Source organism: Prunus avium, chromosome 1 (assembly GCF_965620075.1).
Source record: "Prunus avium chromosome 1, drPruAviu1.hap1.1, whole genome shotgun sequence".
Classification (NCBI taxonomy): domain Eukaryota; kingdom Viridiplantae; phylum Streptophyta; class Magnoliopsida; order Rosales; family Rosaceae; genus Prunus; species Prunus avium.
In genome coordinates this window covers 56,774,438-56,792,704 of record NC_142284.1, presented here as the reverse complement: position 1 = coordinate 56,792,704, position 18,267 = coordinate 56,774,438, and the positions used below count along the sequence as shown (strand labels likewise).

Genomic DNA, 18,267 nt, shown 5'->3' with positions numbered 1-18,267 from the left:
TAAGAGTAGACACCATGCTTTAATTCGAATTGAACTATGAATAGGAAGAGTATGTATGGACATTCGACAACAGGGATTAGATACATGCTTGGTTGTTTAAATTGTTCTTCTATGCTTAATGGGTTCCTAATGCTTAATTTTAGGTTAGACAACAAATGATCAAATTAGGGAATTAGGAACACAAGGTTAGGACCAAACATCATGGCTTAATCATACTTTAGCTAGAATCAATCCGTTAATCTAATTGAACTTGGGAACTTATTTGCTTGAGTTATTTCCTTTTTTCTTGTTTTATTTATTTTCTTTTTCGTTTCTATTTTGTGTAGGGGAAATGAATTGGATCATTCAATCACCAATCCTCGTGGGATCGACCTCGCACTTACATATGTTATACTACCAAACGGCTCGTGCACTTGCGAGTATCATAAGTTGAGGATGCAGCTGAATTCATTTTGATGCAGCTGAATCGACGCAACAGAACGTGACAATATTATTTTGCCCAACCCATAGGTTGTGCGAGTTGGGCCACGACACACGGCCTGCAAAAGTGGGGCCTCTTGTAAAACCTTTTAACCCAAGAGTTATGGTAAAAAATAAAAAATAAATTTAACCAAGGTGGTTGGGGTGAGTGGTTCGGCACTCTCATTCCTTAAGAGAGGTCAGGGGTTCGATCCATACTCTCGTATGGAGTCACCACTTTGGCCAGTACTTTACCTCTTACATGCCGACCACATGTGAGCGGGGATTAGTCTGGGTTGTGGTTAAGGCTTAAAGGTGCCACCCATAGTTGGGGCCTATCCAGGACCACCTCGTGGTTCAGACTAAAAAAACAAAAAAAAAACTTTTTTTTTAATGTGTAACTGATGTTTTTTGGGCTTTATTCTAAAAAATATTGGGCCCTTTTCTTTACTCTTTATATAGGAGAAATTTTATAATGAGTCTCTTTTACATAAACTAACAAACTTAACACCTAGTTTGAAATTTTTAATTTTAATTTTTGTTCAAAATGAGGTAAGTATTGAACATAGAAGGCCTTAAATCTTTTTCCTGAGCCTTCAAAATTAATGGACCGGCCATGATTTTGCCCATAATTTTGAGAGAAAATGTAACGTAAGGATCAATGATGCTAACATAAGCGGGGTTAAGGAGCTACAACAACCATTTTGAGAATTCAATTACCAAAATACGATACAAATTCATGAACTATTGCTCATAATTTGAGTTTTTTTCCTTTAATGTGACAGATTAAATTGGGCAACGAAATTAAACACATTCACTAAACTTTATTTGGTAGGAATAATTTGTTAATCTCGGGTGAGAGAGTGTACTGGTTTGGACCAATAGAAAGCGACTATTATAGTTTTAGAATCCGTGGCACAGACAAACGGTAACATCTGAACCGTCGATTAAGGGTCGTAAAAAAACACAAGAGGCCAACATAATAACCGTCCGATTGGGCAGCGGGACAAACACAGTAAATGTGAAACGTGGCCGTCCGCGATTCCGCCGTCACGTTGAGTTGTTGAACCAGCACTATATATAACGCACAAACAGTACAACCTCCAATTCGTACCCGAAGTTCTGATCTTTCTGTTTTCTGAAAACCCAATTTCCTCTCTTTCCCAAAACCCAAAAATTCGTCTTCGACTCTTCGAATCTAAGAAATCCAAAAGGTAATCTTTCTTTTCCTTTTTTGTAATTTTTTTATGTTCTTTTCTTCTTTGATACAATTCATTGTTGTTGCTTCTATAATTAGGAAACTAGGGTTCGTAGATTTTGTTTCAAATTGGGTTTTTATAGAATCGAATTGGGTTGTGATCTTTGGGATTCAATTGTGGTTACAGATGGCCCGTACGAAGCAGACAGCTCGCAAGTCCACCGGAGGCAAGGCTCCAAGGAAGCAACTTGCCACCAAGGTTCGTAAATAACCCCTTCAAACCCTAGTTTTTTCCCCTTATCAGTTTTGTATCTTAAAAATTTGTTAATTCTGATCTGGGTTTTTTTCCAGGCTGCTCGCAAATCAGCCCCAACCACCGGGGGCGTGAAGAAGCCTCACAGATACCGCCCTGGAACTGTTGCCCTCCGGTACGTATTCAAAAACCTACCCTTTGGCTCTGCCTACAAAGTTGTTAAATTTTGATTCTGGGTTTCTTTGGAAATAAGAATTTTGTTCCTAAGTTGTGTTTGTGCTGTAATTCTGATTCTGGGTATTTCGTAAAAGCATAATGTTTTGTTGCTGAATTCTGATCGTGATGTGTTTGTGAATATGACGCAGTGAAATCCGCAAGTACCAGAAGAGCACAGAGCTGCTGATCAGGAAGCTCCCATTCCAGAGGCTGGTTCGTGAAATTGCCCAGGACTTCAAAACCGATTTGCGTTTCCAGAGCCATGCTGTTTTGGCCCTGCAGGAGGCTGCCGAGGCATACCTCGTTGGGTTGTTTGAGGACACTAACCTCTGTGCCATTCATGCCAAGCGCGTTACAATCATGCCCAAGGACATCCAACTTGCCAGGAGAATTCGAGGCGAGAGGGCTTAAGGAAGAATTAGCAGCTACAATATGTAAATGGGGCTTGGTGGGCAAAGCTTTGATTTGATTGAATTGGTCATGAGTTCATGATTATAGGGCTGGAATGGTTTTGATTTTAGGGTTTTTTTAAGTAAGTTTGGTTAATTTGTAATCTTTAACGAGTACAAGACTTGTCTTCATTGGTCACAATTGTAATTGTGTTGAACCTCTTCTAAGTTCTATTTACCTGATGAATGCAGTTTATTTTTCATATTACTTGGCATGTGATGGTTTGGTTAATTCCTTTGAATTCCCTTTGGAGGCGAAGTTGCAATCTCTACGTTGTTGCACTTGCAATGACATCTTGGGTTCGCATTAGCTGTTTGAAATTATTTTCTTAGCATAAGCAGGCTATATAAGTATGTGGCTTGTGAATTAGATGCTTGGGGTCCTGCCATTTTTCTGGGAAATAATGGTTGGCCAGACCTAAATTTAGTTTGTTCATCTGCTTAACACCAACCACCTTGTCTTTTCAATCCACCTTATGGTAGAACTGTCCTGCCCTAAGGAGTGGTGCGATGCTGCCGTGGGTGTGGTTGTCCGACCGACACCCTTACAACCACGCAACAGAATTCTTGGGCAATGCAATGGCCATAGCACCATCATTAATTACTGTTTATGCTGTTCAAAGCGTATACATAAAACCAGCCTTACCTACCGTCATCCGCATGTCACACGTTAATCTAACTAGGAAATATCTCATAGACAGTAAAAAAGAAAGAAATCATCCACCAAGGAAATGCTTCTTTATTATCAGAAAACTCCGACTACACTGTCGTACAACATCTAGTGCAAAAATTTACCATGTGAAGAAAGGAAGAAGAAAAATATTTTTCATTGATGAACACTGAACAGCAATAACTTCATTTCATGAGCTACAGTTTTGCTGTATTCTGAGGCGCCAAAATTTCTTATTAATTCATGGGTTTAAATAGGGCATTCCCTGAGAGTTCACTCTCAATGTAGAAACTCATCTATAGGAGAAAAACTTGGATATAATAGTTGAAAGCAAACCAAATCTTGGATTTTAAGCAGACACCGTCTACAGAGGACCTGGAAAGGTTCCGTTCTCCCTCTGCTCATTCCATCTCTCAATCTGGAACACACAAATAGTACAACAGGAACACCATTAACCTCTAAAGGATACAGGACAGACAGATAAGCAGCCAACTAGAAAACCAGTATTGAACGAAATACAACATTCCATTTATAGCAAGTACGCAGATATGCATAATGGATAATGTTCAAATCCCCCACACACAAATGAAAGTGCAGGAAGACACAACTTACAAATCACTCTTGCCTTCAAATGTTTTTTTTTAATAAGAACCCTTCATATGTTTTTCTAACAACATTCACAAACAATCACGACATATACAGGGATATTCTCTCCCATTAGCAAAAACTTAAATAAGAAAGAAAAGAGTAGTAAAAAACCCATTTTTGCATGACATATTATACAAATACTCATATAGAGCCTATTTGAAGAGAAAAACCCAAAACTAGCAACTTGTTCTTTTTTAATTGGTTCTTAGTGTGTTAAAATTTTCTAAGAACCAATTAGAAAATGACACGTGGCTAGTTTTGGATTTTTCTCTAGAAATAGGCTCTATAAGGGTAATTGTATAATATGTCATCCTAAAATGGGCCTATTAATGAAAAACCCAAAAATTTCTGCAATGGTCGTAGCATAGAAAACATCTCAACAGAAACCTTTTAAAGATTTTGCCCAACATCTTTTGTACACCAGGGCAGAAAAAGTTGAAATAAACTATCAAAATAATAGGAACACTTATTTTTCATAGAATTCACATTTTGCTGATCTCAGAATAGGATTAAAGCTCTAACCATGCTCAAATATTCAGAAAATAGCAAGTGATCCAATTTAGAAAACTATTTATTAATGAGGTTCTGTTTCTACTATAAAACGCATTTAGAAAAGTACCAATGCTAATGAAGTACCAATAGAATGGCTAAAGATATTGGTTGTGAAATTTAAAAATGCAGAGATCAACAAGAATAAAACATTAAATTCAACATAAGATCTGCAAAATAAGTCCTGTAAAATGTTATGTTGTGCAGAACTCCTCGTTTTTACACAAGGTATCAATTGATAGTGCCCTTGTCAACCATTTTTGTTCAGATCCTAAGTCCCACACCTACTTGTCAAAAGCCATGCCTCATATAGAGAGGCAATAAACTTCTTCAATAGAAGAAGACTTAAGAAAACTAAACTTAGAACGCAATATGATTCAACATGTTGAGGATGCAGAAGGCCATACTTTAAATAGAAATGACAAACATTACAGTTTCTAGGACCTAAAAAAATACTGAAATTACATACCCATTCACCAGGGCAAAGAGAACGGTAAAACTTTGAAAATTTGTCACACTCTGGAGCACCTTCCCCCTTTGCAGCCACGCACCTGAAAATAGTTGGAATAGAATAGTGAAGACATTGTCGAAAACCTCAGCACCAAGATAGGATGTAAGTGATAAAGTAAAGGGAGCTCAAAGAACAGATGGGAGCGTTCGGGGGTGGGTGGGACACTGTATACTTACCGATGATACTCTACATATCGGGTAAAGCAATGCCTTGTCTGATTTGTTGTTGGGAAACGGAAATCTGCAGGTGCTGTCTCAATCTGGACACAAAAATAGAATGTTAGTGAATAGATCGAACAAATAAAGATAAAAAGATATAACACAGTATGCACTAAAATAAAGAACAAAAAGAAATCATTGATAATTTTATAGGCAGATTAACCTTAATTGCAGGTGTCTCTTCAGCTGCCTCTTGATCACCTGAGTTTTCAGTACTATCACTGCTTTCTTCAGCAGCTGCTTCAGTGGCAGGATTGGTTTCTGTGGCTTCTATGCCAGCAGCAGCAGGACTGGCTTCATTGCTTTCTTCGCCAGCTGGTGTAACTTCTGAGCTTTCTTCCGCAGCAGCAGGTGTTTCCTCAGGTTTCTCAGGGACAACTTCAGTCGCTGGATTCTCAACCACTTTTACTTCGACAGGTTTGGTAGCTACATCTGGTTTCTCCAATGAGTATTCCTGTACGTGAAAGTATGAGGGAAAACACTTTAACCATTATTATCTTGTGTCATTAAAAGAAAGGACTAACTATGGAGTGCATATAATGAAGCATGTAATGACTGGAATCGTTCTATCATTCTCCAGAAAACAGCCACAGGGCACAGCAACCAGCAGGATGCAATAATTTTTGGTGTTAACAACTAGGTTGTGGATTAATTTTTTCAGCTTAATACAACTCGGTAGGTGGCGTGTCTGGGAAAGGGAAAAGGGGAAGGGGGTGAGCACTCTCAGCAACATCACACTCAGTTAGGAGCATGTCGTGCAAGGTGATGTTTTTCCATCCAGGATACCCACATAAACTGTTTACTTATTTAATAGCCCAGTGTGTCATGCCTAATTGATTGACTGGCCTAAAAAATATCCTACTAAAACAATTGACTTGTTAAAGGGTTTTACAACGTAACATATTCAAAATAAATTGAAATGCATATCATAGATAGGTAATCAAAGCATAACATTTGTCCATAAGAACATCCAGTCGAGTTCAAAACAGCAACTATGTGCCAACAACGCAGCCCGCGACCTTTGATCAAATTTTCAAGTAATTCTGCATAACTTTAAATTAAATCAACAAGAAATGATACTTTATTTTTTTAAAATATATATTTAAAAAAAAACTTTTTTCGGCACAACTAATCATCCTAAAATGACAAACTCGAACAAGAGCGCATAAATTAAAAACAAATAAATAGTATATTCAATAGATAGAATTCACTGACAGCTTATTAAACCAGAAACTAGATCCATAATTGGGTGCAGAATTTCAAAACTTTTTTCACTTTAAATGAAGTATTTGTGATAGCATCTAGATTCTAGATCGAACTAAATCGGTGACCACTGCCATCAACGAAATTGTAACATTTCGATACATAAAGAAGATGATCGGAATGTTACCTCAGCTAGGGTTTGGGTTTTGTCGCCTTGCGCCTCCGCCATTGATGGAATGCGATCTACCTCAGCTGCTCTCGCGTATTATCCTAGGCCGCCAAGCGCAGAGACAGAGAGAGAAAGAGACAGAGAGAGGGAGAGAAATGTGTGGATGGTTAGGTCTACCGTCTAGAAGCTGAGAATTTTAACTGAGTTACTGCTGTGGTAAAAGTAAAAAATTATACTGATAATAAGTTGATGATTGGAGTTCAGCCACCCGTCGGGTTTTTTAGTTAGACCGGTGCTTGGGGCTGGCCGGTTTAGGGCTTCCAATTGTTGATGCTACTAATTTGGGTTGGGCTATTGACCCAAAAATAAGATAAAATAGGGTTGGGCTCATACACAACAGTTGGTCACGGAATTTGTTCATTTTTTTTTGTCCTATGTGTGTGTTCTTCGATCAAGGAATGCTGTGGAGGAGCTAGCTTCCATTTCTTCGGGACCAAAAATGTAAACCTATCATTTGGGGAGCCAACAACGCATGTTTATTACTTGGGGGACAACAATGTAGGTTTTCCAATATTTTCCCACCAATTTACATAAGTTTAATATAAATTTTACATCAAATGTTGGAGTGTGGGGGAGTCACGGGCACTTCATGTTGAAGTGGGACTCAGTCCTTTAAACGGGTAATGGGGATTCGAACTTAGATCTCTTTAAACATCAGAAAGAGTGATATTACTAGATTAAGAGTTAATTGATAAGTATAATTTGAAATGTTAACTTAAATAGAAAGAGTGATGTAACTAATGATTGACTAGTAATGTATACACAGTAACACAGCCTACAATTCAAATACAATTTCAAACAGACTTCCTAAGGTATGTTGAGATGTGTGGTAAATTAGAAAATGACTTTCTAGCTAAAGGAGTCACCTCCGTACCAAACTTAGACCAGTAGTCACACTAAACACAATTATTTGACGTGTACAATGTACTTAGAGAAGAGGAATCAGTCTTTTGATTAAGGTTCCATTTTAGAACTTTGGCAGCTACAAAGGTATAACAAATTGAAATTAAATATTCAAAAAATTACACAACTTTTTTTTATTTATTTATTTTTAATGGACAAAGTGACATCTTTTGATAAGGAGATTCATATTGTCTACACATATGATTAGATGTTGGTTCTCTCCTCCTCCCTATTGACTCGAGCTCTATTTGGAGATAAAGATTGATTTTAGTTAAAGCTCAAAGGGCAATTGAGCTATAAAAAGATCCTTGAGATTTTGAGTATTATATGAAATTAGAATAGTTCTGCATGCGTATGAATAGAGATCAATTATCGACTCTTAAAGTATTTTGATAAGTGAGTGATTGTTAACTATTTTGACGTTTAGCGTATATATAGGAACCCAAGCACATTGTAATGAAAAAACAAAGGAAAAACGAAATGAAAGAAAAAGATAAGGATTGAGAGAGATCAATGATCAAGTACCCCCCATTTCATTATTGATTGGTACAACTTTTTACTCCTTTACCGTACAAATTGCATGATTGAAAAAGTGGTAACGGGCAAGAACACCCTTACCAAGTAAAGAGCTTTAGATTTTGTTTGACCATAATAGTTCGTAGCTACTTGCACAAGAAGAACATGTTTAAAAATAGTTACTTGAAATCATAAAACAAACCCAACAAGCCTCTATGCATGCAAAAAGACCATGAGTTATACAAATCCTATATGAATGATCAAATTCCTCAGCTTTATAGAAGGCAATGAGGTGTAAAATTCTGCAACCAACAACAACCAATGTCTTTATGTATTTGATTTCACGTATTTTAAGGAGGTTTGCTATCTGTTTATATCCCCAGACAAAGAGAAAATGGGAATTTTCAGGCAGATTGATAGGGTGGTGGGCTAAGATTTTGGGACATGGGCTAGTGTGAGAACACAGCAGAGGTTGTGCTGCTTTTTCAGCCTTTGTTTTTTCTGGGGAAGTTAAGAAAGGATGAGGATGAGAGACCAAACTTATTAAGGTAATTGAATTTTGACCAGATGAGAAAGTTCCAATTCCAGAAGAGCCAACATTATTATTTGAGTTGGAAAATACCCAACAGCATTAAATTCATATAAATATAAACATGGAAATAGAGCCATGTGGTTAATCTTTACCAAACAACCTGCAGTTGTTGTTTTGTTGGTTCCCCTAATCAAACCGCTGCGTCCAAAAAAGGGATTATCTTGTACATGGAAATTATAATAATAGCATTTAAACCCTTCCTAATCTGGTTTTGGGTATGAGACTTGGAGTTTTTGACTGTGGAAACTTGATTCATGATCACCTTAAAAAGTAGAGTGACACATTAGAGAAATGAGAAATCGAACAGCGATCTTGTACGCAAGGATGAATGCTCTTGGGCTACATGCATAACACGTACAGTAACAGGATTTTATTTAGAATGAAAATTTGTTTGCATGAACAGTGAGAGTGAGATATAGGAAAGGTGGGATTCGACAGAGATTAAGTAAAAGATTAGTGAGAGATTAGAAAGAGAGAGGGAGAGATGCGTGGCTTGTATTACGGGTCATGTCCCTTCTATTCTTTTAAGTGAAGAAAAAGAGACCAAAGAGACAAAGACACATCGGTTCTTTTGTGTTCTGGATTTGGGACCCTATAATATCTTTTATTTTTTTAAGTTTCTAAATTTAACCTCCAAAAAAGAAAATAAATTTAATTCCATATTTTAAAATTTTATAAAATATAAATATACATGGTCCAGTCTTGTCCCTACTCGCCGACTATCAGAGGAAGAAGATTATCTCCCATTTCCCCATTTCCTCACCACACACAGAAAAAACACTCAGACAACAACTCAAACCCGTTCAATCTACCGGGAGATAATTCAGATCTCCCACAGAGAAGAGAGAGAGAGGAGAGAGAGAGAGTGAGAGAGAGTCTGTCTGTCTGTCTGTCTGTCTGTCTGTTTGTATGTGATTTTGTGTTGTTGTTTGTTATGGATAAAAGCTGTCCATCTTCAACCTCTGACTCTGCTCTCACTTCTGCTACTACCAGCAGTGGTGGTGGCAGCAGCAGCTCCACCAGAGACAGCTACCTCAAACACCTCAACAAGCTTTCTCACAAGATCTCAAAACCCACAACCTCAAACAACAACAACAACTTCCTTAAAAAACCCAACTTTGAAAACCCAACACCTCCTCCTCCTCCTGTTCCTCTTCCTCCACAACCTCAACAGCAACAACAGCAACAGCAACATCAGCCTCCGGTGTACAACATCAACAAAAACGACTTCCGCGACGTCGTTCAGAAGCTCACCGGCTCCCCCGCCCACCACGACCGCTTCTCCAACCCGCAGCCGCCGGCGGTCCACCCGCCCAAGCCCCAAATTAGCTCCCGGCTCCAGCGCATCCGCCCTCCCCCCCTCGCTCACGTTAGCAACCGCCCCCCTCCCTCGCTAGAATGCGCCGCCCCGCCCACCAACCCCAACGCCATCAACAACTCCATCATTCCACCCATGGGTTCCGCCGCCGCTCACTTCAACTCCATTGGACGGTCCACAACCCCGCTCTCGCCTCTCCCTCCTTTCCCAACCGTACACGCGGCGGCCGAGTCCCCCGTCTCCGCCTACATGCGGTACCTCCACAACTCAATCTCAGCCGTCGATGCTAACAAAAACCAGGCTTTCTCGGGATTCTCGCCGCTGGCCCCACTCGTGTCGCCGCGCTGGACCAATCAGACGCCGCAGCAGAATCAGCAGGCTGCGCCGCCGCAGCAGGGGATGCTTTCCTCGGCGAGTCAGCAACAAGCGCCGGCGACGGCTATAGCGTCACAGCCGCAGTTCACTCTGCCTCCGTCACCGCTTCCGTTTGGGTGCTTGAATTCGCCTCGGTCGCCGTACCCTTTGATGTCCCCAAATCAATTAGGGTTTCCTCAGCTTCCGCTCTCGCCGACAGTGCCTGTTCCAAGCCCTAGATGGAGAGGTTTCTAAACGTTTCTTCAGGTAAGTCGAGCTCTAAACGCTGTCGTTTTAGGGTTTAGGGGTTTTTTTATATATATATTTATTTTATAAAAAAGACAAGAACTTTGTACATTCTGGGTTGAGGGGCTTATTCAATCACCGGTGGGTGGACGGAAAATGGTTCACTGCCGGTTTAAATTAGGTTTTCTTTGTTTTGTAAATGGGATATATGAGAATGAGAGACATGTAGGTTTGTTCTTTGTCTGGTATTGGATATTTGGGGGTTAATCAAAGGGTTAAAAATGTTATATATACAGAATTTGTGTTGCTAAAGGATGCTTTGTAGTTTTTTTTGGAGTTACTTATCTCAGTTTGTGAACATTTTCTATGAACTGAAATTTCTATATGTGTGTTTGCTAATTGGATGGATGGTATAACATGTCTAGCGAGTGGGGTAGTTGAGCTCTTCCATCTCCACTCATGTGGTCAGAAGTTCGAAATTCCGAGGCACCCCAATGAATATTTGTGTGTAAACCCCCCTTCCCAATCGCATGTACTGAAAAAAAAAAAACATGTCTGCGTCAATTTTGCTTGCCAATATTCAATAACCCAAATGGTAAAAAGAGTGGTCTTTGTTTTTATGCTCCCAAATTGAAGCAAGACGCCACAAATGAGATTGGTGCTAAGCTTACTGCATAGTATAGTTGATGTTGATCAAACTCCAAAAATGTTTTTGTATTCCACGTTCAAACAAAATTTGTTGCCTAATGTGGAAGAAATGCTTTTGCTTTGACCAGTTATGTGGATATTGATAAAAATGTTTTGGCTGGAAGCCTGGGGCCTTGAAATGCTGTTTTGAAGCGTTACTATGCTATGGTTTACCAGTGCCCATGGGTTATCAGATTTTTCTTATTAGGCTCTGTTTTTCTCATCATACTTACTATGCTATGGATTTGTTGGCTTCTGCATATACTAAGTGCCTTTAAATAGAAATTGTTATTGCCAATGGGTCTAGCCTAGAGGAAAAGAGCATTGTCTTGCATATTATTGGTCCTCAGGTTCAAACTCCCATTGCACAGTGGTATTGTGTGTGAGAAACCTTCCTTCCGCACATAGTTTAAACTATCGCTTGTACTAAAAAAAATATAGTTATTTTATTTTAAGCTCTTAGAAACTGCTAAGCTAAGAAGTTAAGTGAACTTAACAATATGAAGTTGTTGATGAATGGAAAAATTAATAGAATGCAAAAGGTAGATTGGTAGAGAAATTAGTGCAGCAAAAAGTTGTGTTTGGATTCTAGTGGGCTTGGCAGTGCAGAGAGGTGCGGAGAAGGAGATTGTCTTAGGAACAAATCTAGTGCCATGTCATGTTGATTAGGTCAAACAAGCCAATAATGAAAATGTAATCTGTGTGTAGACCCAAATAATTTATATTCAAAAGTTTGTGAACCCACATGAAGTAAGCAAATATGGAGTTTACTAGTAAATGGTGAGTCTTCCAGGCAATAATTATGTGCTCTCTCATTATTAGTTTGTTGTAAGGTCTTTGTTTATAGAGAAAGTTAACCATATCCAAGGCACCCAAATTCTTTGTTTTTAGGTTGTAAGGTTATCCTTTGTTTTCAGCCAAGTTGGTCAAACCCCACCACCAACTTGGTCAAACTCCTTATTTTTCTTGGTGTCACTTGAATCTTGCAGTGATGATATAGATAAAATTCAAATAACCAATCCTTTTTTAGGAGGGGTAGAGAAGAACTTAACCCTTCCTCCCATCACTTTTTCTAGATCTCAGTTTAGAATATTCAATGGATTAGAGGACTTCAAAAATCTTCTCTCTCCCTTGTTGTCCACTTGCCCTGGAACATCTGTAATGTAAACCAATGGTTTATTTTATTTCTCCACGGCAACAGATTTTGCAGCAGCATTTATTTCATTGCACTTAACGATGGGAACAAGTGTCCATGTTGTGTTTGAAGCTATCAAATTATGACATGATTTAACATCACACTTTTCAGAAAGATGATGATGAGATTCTAGGAATCTTATTCACATTTCTTGGATGTGGGTTAAAATTGGGTTCTGGATGCCCATGAAAGAGGCCATGGCAAGAGGTATGAACACCGGCAATTTTTGCTTTTCGTTACAAGTGATATTGGGGAGGGAAAATTTGACTTCAAATGCGTATGTAAATATTTTTAAGTACTTGAGTTATAAGTCTGTGCAATACCATCATTCTTCTGGTGTATTTATCTGTAGCTTCACAGTATGAGCAAATGCCCGTAGGTGTTAACTTGTTAATTTGTGATGAGCGACAAGTGATTTTGATTCTAGGGTACAAGACACACATCTTCGATGAGTTTAGGTTTGTGTGTGATTGTGAACTACCAACGTTATATTTTGAAACTAAAATCACACTGATTTTACGCGTACGCTTTTGATGACGCATGCACATATGCTTTGCAGAATGCTCCACAGTATTTTTATATCTATCTATCGGATATTTTTTTTCTTTTTTGATGGTGAAACTCCACTTCTATGCAAGCAAGTTCTCCATTCCATGTCTAAATCATGATGAACTTGGGCGGTTAGGTCACGATTGGACATTAAGTTAGGCATCAATCATGGCTTACTACAAGGTGTGGGCAAAAAAATTCTTGGTGATAACTCAACCAAGACGATCTCTCTGATGTTTTTCTTGTTTAATGCAATTAGGATATCTCTTTACACTCGTCAAATCACGTGTCGCAAATCTAGAAGTTTTCAACGTAAAAAACTGAAATGAAATTATCCAAAAACACACGTAGGTATCTCAACCATCTCACATTTTCCCCCTCATAAAAATCATTGTAATTGACATTTAGCTAATCCTTTATACTACTTTTCTAGTTGTCATTGTAGAGGGTAGAGAAAATGATAAAAAAAAAAAAAAAGGGGGGAAAAAGATACCCAAACAAAAATAGTTTGAGTGAGTAAAGATGTATTCTTAGAAGACTTTAGCAATTTGTTCGGGTGCACACAAATTGTCGAAATTATCAAGCAGGTGCCCAAAGACATAAGGATAGCCAGAGACAGAAACTGAGTGTAAACATAAAATAGCATGATGACAAGCACTGCACAGAGAAATTATTAAGCTAATAAATATTGAGCTTTATGCATGGTTTATAAAAGCTTTGGAGCAACTCATATTCTGTTAGAGGTATAGCTCAAAACTGGGAAAGAAACAAGTTGCGTTTGAGATCATAGCTCCAAAACTTGGTTTAAGCTAGAAATTAGTCGAACAGACATGAGCCCCGTGACACTCGAATCGGCTCGACACGTGTTACCCCGTTGATAATTCTTGATTAGCAAAGATAAAAATGCCCTAGTCTTAGCCTGAGATGGTGGATATACGTACGCATCAATCAAAACTTGATACGATTGATTAATAAAAATATATCGAAGATCTGGGATGATTAAGTCAAACAGATTATATTACTTGAGACAAATTCAAACTGATCCAAGTCTCCATTATCATACACAAAACACCATTTCACCATTTCCATTTTCCACTTCACTACGAGCACGCCGAGTGTTGGCCCCCACATTTCCGTACCCACTACGGCATCCAAACCAAAACTCAGTCTTGAGGATAAATGGGCGGTCAAAGAACTTTGCTGTCCCCACCCAAAAAGTGAAGCAGAACTAGGACTTTATGGTATTTCATCACAAATAATAAAACAGAAGAAGGATGGCGTTGAAATGTACCAATCAATTCAGTGCTACTTAAGAGATCAGATGTATTGTATCCAATCAGACAAGCTCATTTTCAAAGGAAATGGAAAATCTTTCACAATCATGAAGTCACATGCAAACTTTATAAAAGCTGATTAAGACTTGACTACACGAACAACAAATCACAACCCAAAATGAGGAGAAAATATAAATATATGTGATATTACTCAAGCATACTGAGAATTTGAGATCAAACAGATGGGATATTTGAGCCAAGATGTTTTTTCCCAACACAGAGACACAAAGCTTCAATATCCAATTCAGAAACACATAATTGAGAAAACAGACTACTTAAAAGGCAAAAAATTAAAGGAGGAAAAAAAAGATAAATGAAAAAGAAAAACCCAGTTTGTCAACCATTCAATTGGGAAGACAAGAATGCCTAGAATAGGAATAGAACTTGAATTAGCCAGGGTTACCTTCTCCTATTAAAAACATATAGAGGAGAAGTTCAACCCAAAATTGCAACCATGGAAGGTGCTCACTGCTTTGGTTCCTCAGGCTTGGGTGCTGCTTCTTTAATCTCATCCGCCCCATCATCCTGAAGGCAAATCAATTTATAATTCAAAATCAGTATTCAATAAATTGCACAAGAAAAAGCAGAGAGGAGGGGAAATCCATATGATTCATATGAATAATACCTGCATGTCAGAGGTCCACAGAGTGAGGTTGTCACGGAGAAGTTGCATTATCAAAGTGCTGTCCTTGTATGACTCCTCGCCGAGAGTGTCCAACTCTGCGATTGCCTCATCAAAAGCCTGGTGGAAGTTGCAGAATCAAAACCAAAGTTAGAGAATGCTACAAATGTAAAATCTTTCGGATTCAGTTTCATGATGAAGAGTCAATCACCTGTTTGGCGAGATTGCAAGCGCGATCAGGGGAGTTCAGAATCTCATAGTAGAACACAGAGAAGTTGAGAGCCAATCCCAGACGGATCGGGTGCGTTGGTGCCAGTTCTGCATTGGCAATGTCCTGAAATTACATAAAACACAAAGCATCCAATTTACACTCGAAGCAAAGAATAAATTGATCCATAAACAAAAGCTTCCCATCCATAATTCTACCAACAATTTGATCTACACTAAAAAAATTGATCTAAAATTTGCACACAGTTCGATCTATTTGTACAATCTGAACTAACCATTTTGTCTACCTCTGGATCCTACACATTGCATCCCACAAAATGATCAAATTAGAGATGTTACACACAATTTTCTGCACACAATTTGGTCTATGCCGAAAATTTGACGAAAATCTCCAACAATTCAATCTATTTATTCCATCTGAGCCGACCATCAGTCTAGCGATAGATTGAGATGGTAGTCAGTGAAGATGGCACACAAGACAGTCAACTAAAATAGCACACCAGATGGAACAAACAAGTTTATATGCAAATGAAAACTAACTCAATGAAATTGGGAAAAGCTAGCTAATGTGAAATACCTGAGCAGCTTTGTAGGCAGAGAGAGTGCTCTCAGCAGCCTCCTTGCGCTCGGTGCCGGTCTTGAACTCAGCAAGATAGCGATGGTAATCGCCCTTCATCTTGAGGTAGAAGACCTTGGAGTCGCCGGCGAAGGCGGAAGGGATGAGCCGCGAGTCGAGCAGCTTGAGAATGCCATCGCAGATGTTGGAGAGCTCGGTCTCGATCTTGGATCGGTAGTCGCGGATCATGGCGACGTGGTCGTCGTTGCCGCGGCTCTCCTCCTTCTGCTCGATGGAGGAGATGATGCGCCAGGAGGCCCGGCGAGCGCCGATCACGTTCTTGTAGGCGACGGAGAGGAGGTTGCGCTCCTCCACGGTCAGCTCCTCCTTCTCGGCGGAGGCCGAGACCTTCTCGACGAACTCCACCATCTCCTCGTAGCGCTCAGCTTGCTCCGCGAGCTTCGCCATGTACACGTTCTCTTCACGGGGCGAGGGTGTGGTTGCCGCCATTGTTGGTGAGCTTGTGAGATTGGGTTCACAGAGAGAGAGAGAGAGAGAGAGAGAGAGAGAGAGAGGGAGGGAGGGGAAAAGGAGTTGGGATTGGATCTTGAGATCTGGCGATTGTTTTGGGAAGAAGGAGAGAGATTTGAGGGGAAATGGGGTGTTATTTTTGGGGGTAGTGGAGCGATAATTGCGTTGGGAGAAGGAGAGATCTGGGCCGTTGGATCAACTCTGCATGTTTGGCAATTGGCTGGTGCAGAAGAACAAGCAGCTGGCAAACACGGGACTTTTTTTTTTTTTTTTTTTTCTTTTCACAAATAATAACACGGGGTTTTGATTTTGAACTGGAAAAAGGTGCGCTTTTTTATTTGAATGTGCAGTTGGCAGAAGCTAGCTTTTGGATTTCAAACGTCCGAAACAGTGTTGTCCTGGATTCTCCAATAAGGGGAGATTTTGGTAGGGCCATTGGGCTTTGATACCAAGCATGTCCAATGGCAGCCTGGGCTATTTAACAGGCCTGTCCACATTTTGCACTTTTTTTGTCCACACAAGATGGACTCTCGGCCTCTTTTGGTGGCTTGGCTATACTAAACTGGAGTTGAGATCAAGTTCTTAGAGCATCCACAATGGGCTCCTTAAACCACATTCTTAGATAAATTTTAGAAAGGAATTGTAAAAATAAAACTCCAACCATGCTCCCTATCCACCTCCTAAAATAGGGAGACCTTAAGGAACTCCTAAATCTCAAGAGAGAGAAATGACTTTTAGTGACTTCCTATAATTTAATGCTGCTTTATTTAATGAGTATTTCAAACCTTTATTTAATGCTAACTATTTTTTATTTTATTTTTTAATAGAGATGGACCAATCAAAAAAGAGTTATAGCATTTATGACTCTCTAAATTAGAGAGCATGACTGAAGTTTAAATTTTATAGAGAGCTCCTAAAATAACTTTTATATATTTTTAGCTAAAATTTAATTAAAAAATAGAGGGCATGATTGTGTATGCTCTTATGAGTCTAAGTCAGTTTTAACATTTATATAAGTTTACCAAATAACGACAAGAATATTAGTCCAATTCTATTGAAATAGTCCAGTCCAAGCTAAGCCACCAAACGTGGTACAAAAGAATAATGTAGCTGAGTGACACTAATCGACCACTTGTGGCTACAAGATGTAAGCATCTTAGAGTGAAAAAAAGAAAAAATGAAAGAAAAAAAAGGGAGATTCACTATTACACCAAATCTAGGAGCCCAAATTATTAAAAAAAAAAAAAAACCTTATATGAAATGGACTTTAGAAATACACCAAAAGTCCATTTACAACATAACAAAAAGGCTTTTAACTTCTTTTAAATTACAAAACTGCCATTGATTTCTTAAAACAAACCAAATCCCAAAACCTCGTAAAAAAAAGCTCAAAACACTCAATAGGGCATTAAAGTAATTTAATAATCAAAATTAAATTCAATAGGGCAAACTGTCATTTTTTGGGTTTTTTTTTGTTTGTTTATAGAAATTAAATTGTGTAGGGTTTATCTATATTAGAGCAACTCCACCCATTTTGCCATGGCAAAGGATAAGGGAGGCAAAGACTATTACTATTCATGTGAATAGTGTCAACCTTTGCAAAAGGCTTGTGGTGTTTCCACCCATTGCCATGGCAATCACTATTCACATGAGATATAAGGAGAGGAATTTGTATAGAGTTTTGGTGTGGGAAGTGAAAAATATGACTAATTATTTATTTTTTAAAAATTCTGAAATTTTTAGTATTTTTAAATTTTTTTTTGGTTGCTGACATCAACAAACCCAAGTTATTGCAAGGGCTGATTTTGCTTGAGGGCCAGCCCAAGCTTGTGAAGCCCACACCCAGCCTGGGCAAAAAAGGCCTGCTAGAACGCGATTTTCTTCTTGGGGCCCCCTTGTCCCAGTCTAGGCAAACCGATGGAGTTGCTCTTATTAATACTAAAAATGAGTATATGACTAAATACCTCCAAAAAAAAAAAAAAAAGCATTACATAACTACTCATCATCAACAAGGCTAATTTGAGAACATCATT

At 38.8% G+C, this 18,267-nt stretch overlaps 4 protein-coding genes across 4 annotated transcripts; 2 read left to right on the top strand and 2 right to left on the bottom strand.

Annotated features, from left to right (window-relative positions):
* Positions 1-1,512: 1,512 nt before the first annotated feature.
* On the top strand, positions 1,513-2,778 carry LOC110751963 (histone H3.3). The gene is made up of 4 exons (XM_021952535.2): positions 1,513-1,673; positions 1,845-1,916; positions 2,009-2,085; positions 2,276-2,778. Exons 2-4 carry the CDS (start codon positions 1,845-1,847, stop codon positions 2,535-2,537), a joined length of 411 nt encoding a protein of 136 aa, XP_021808227.1. The 5' UTR covers positions 1,513-1,673; the 3' UTR covers positions 2,538-2,778.
* Positions 2,779-3,291: 513 nt separating this feature from the next.
* Positions 3,292-6,720, bottom strand: COX6B (cytochrome C oxidase 6B). The gene is made up of 5 exons (XM_021952553.2): positions 6,562-6,720; positions 5,335-5,625; positions 5,130-5,212; positions 4,912-4,993; positions 3,292-3,663 (listed from the first exon to the last, which is right to left on the bottom strand). The coding sequence occupies exons 1-5, from the start codon at positions 6,601-6,603 to the stop codon at positions 3,610-3,612; spliced, it is 552 nt and encodes a 183-aa protein (XP_021808245.1). The 5' UTR covers positions 6,604-6,720; the 3' UTR covers positions 3,292-3,609.
* Positions 6,721-9,322: 2,602 nt separating this feature from the next.
* Positions 9,323-10,844, top strand: LOC110752010 (VQ motif-containing protein). Its single transcript, XM_021952585.2, has one exon. The coding sequence runs from the start codon at positions 9,549-9,551 to the stop codon at positions 10,539-10,541; it is 993 nt and encodes a 330-aa protein (XP_021808277.2). The 5' UTR covers positions 9,323-9,548; the 3' UTR covers positions 10,542-10,844.
* Positions 10,845-14,416: 3,572 nt separating this feature from the next.
* GRF2 (general regulatory factor 2) lies at positions 14,417-16,507 on the bottom strand. The gene is made up of 4 exons (XM_088250616.1): positions 15,725-16,507; positions 15,131-15,253; positions 14,923-15,039; positions 14,417-14,822 (listed from the first exon to the last, which is right to left on the bottom strand). Exons 1-4 carry the CDS (start codon positions 16,211-16,213, stop codon positions 14,763-14,765), a joined length of 789 nt encoding a protein of 262 aa, XP_088106742.1. The 5' UTR covers positions 16,214-16,507; the 3' UTR covers positions 14,417-14,762.
* Positions 16,508-18,267: the final 1,760 nt, after the last annotated feature.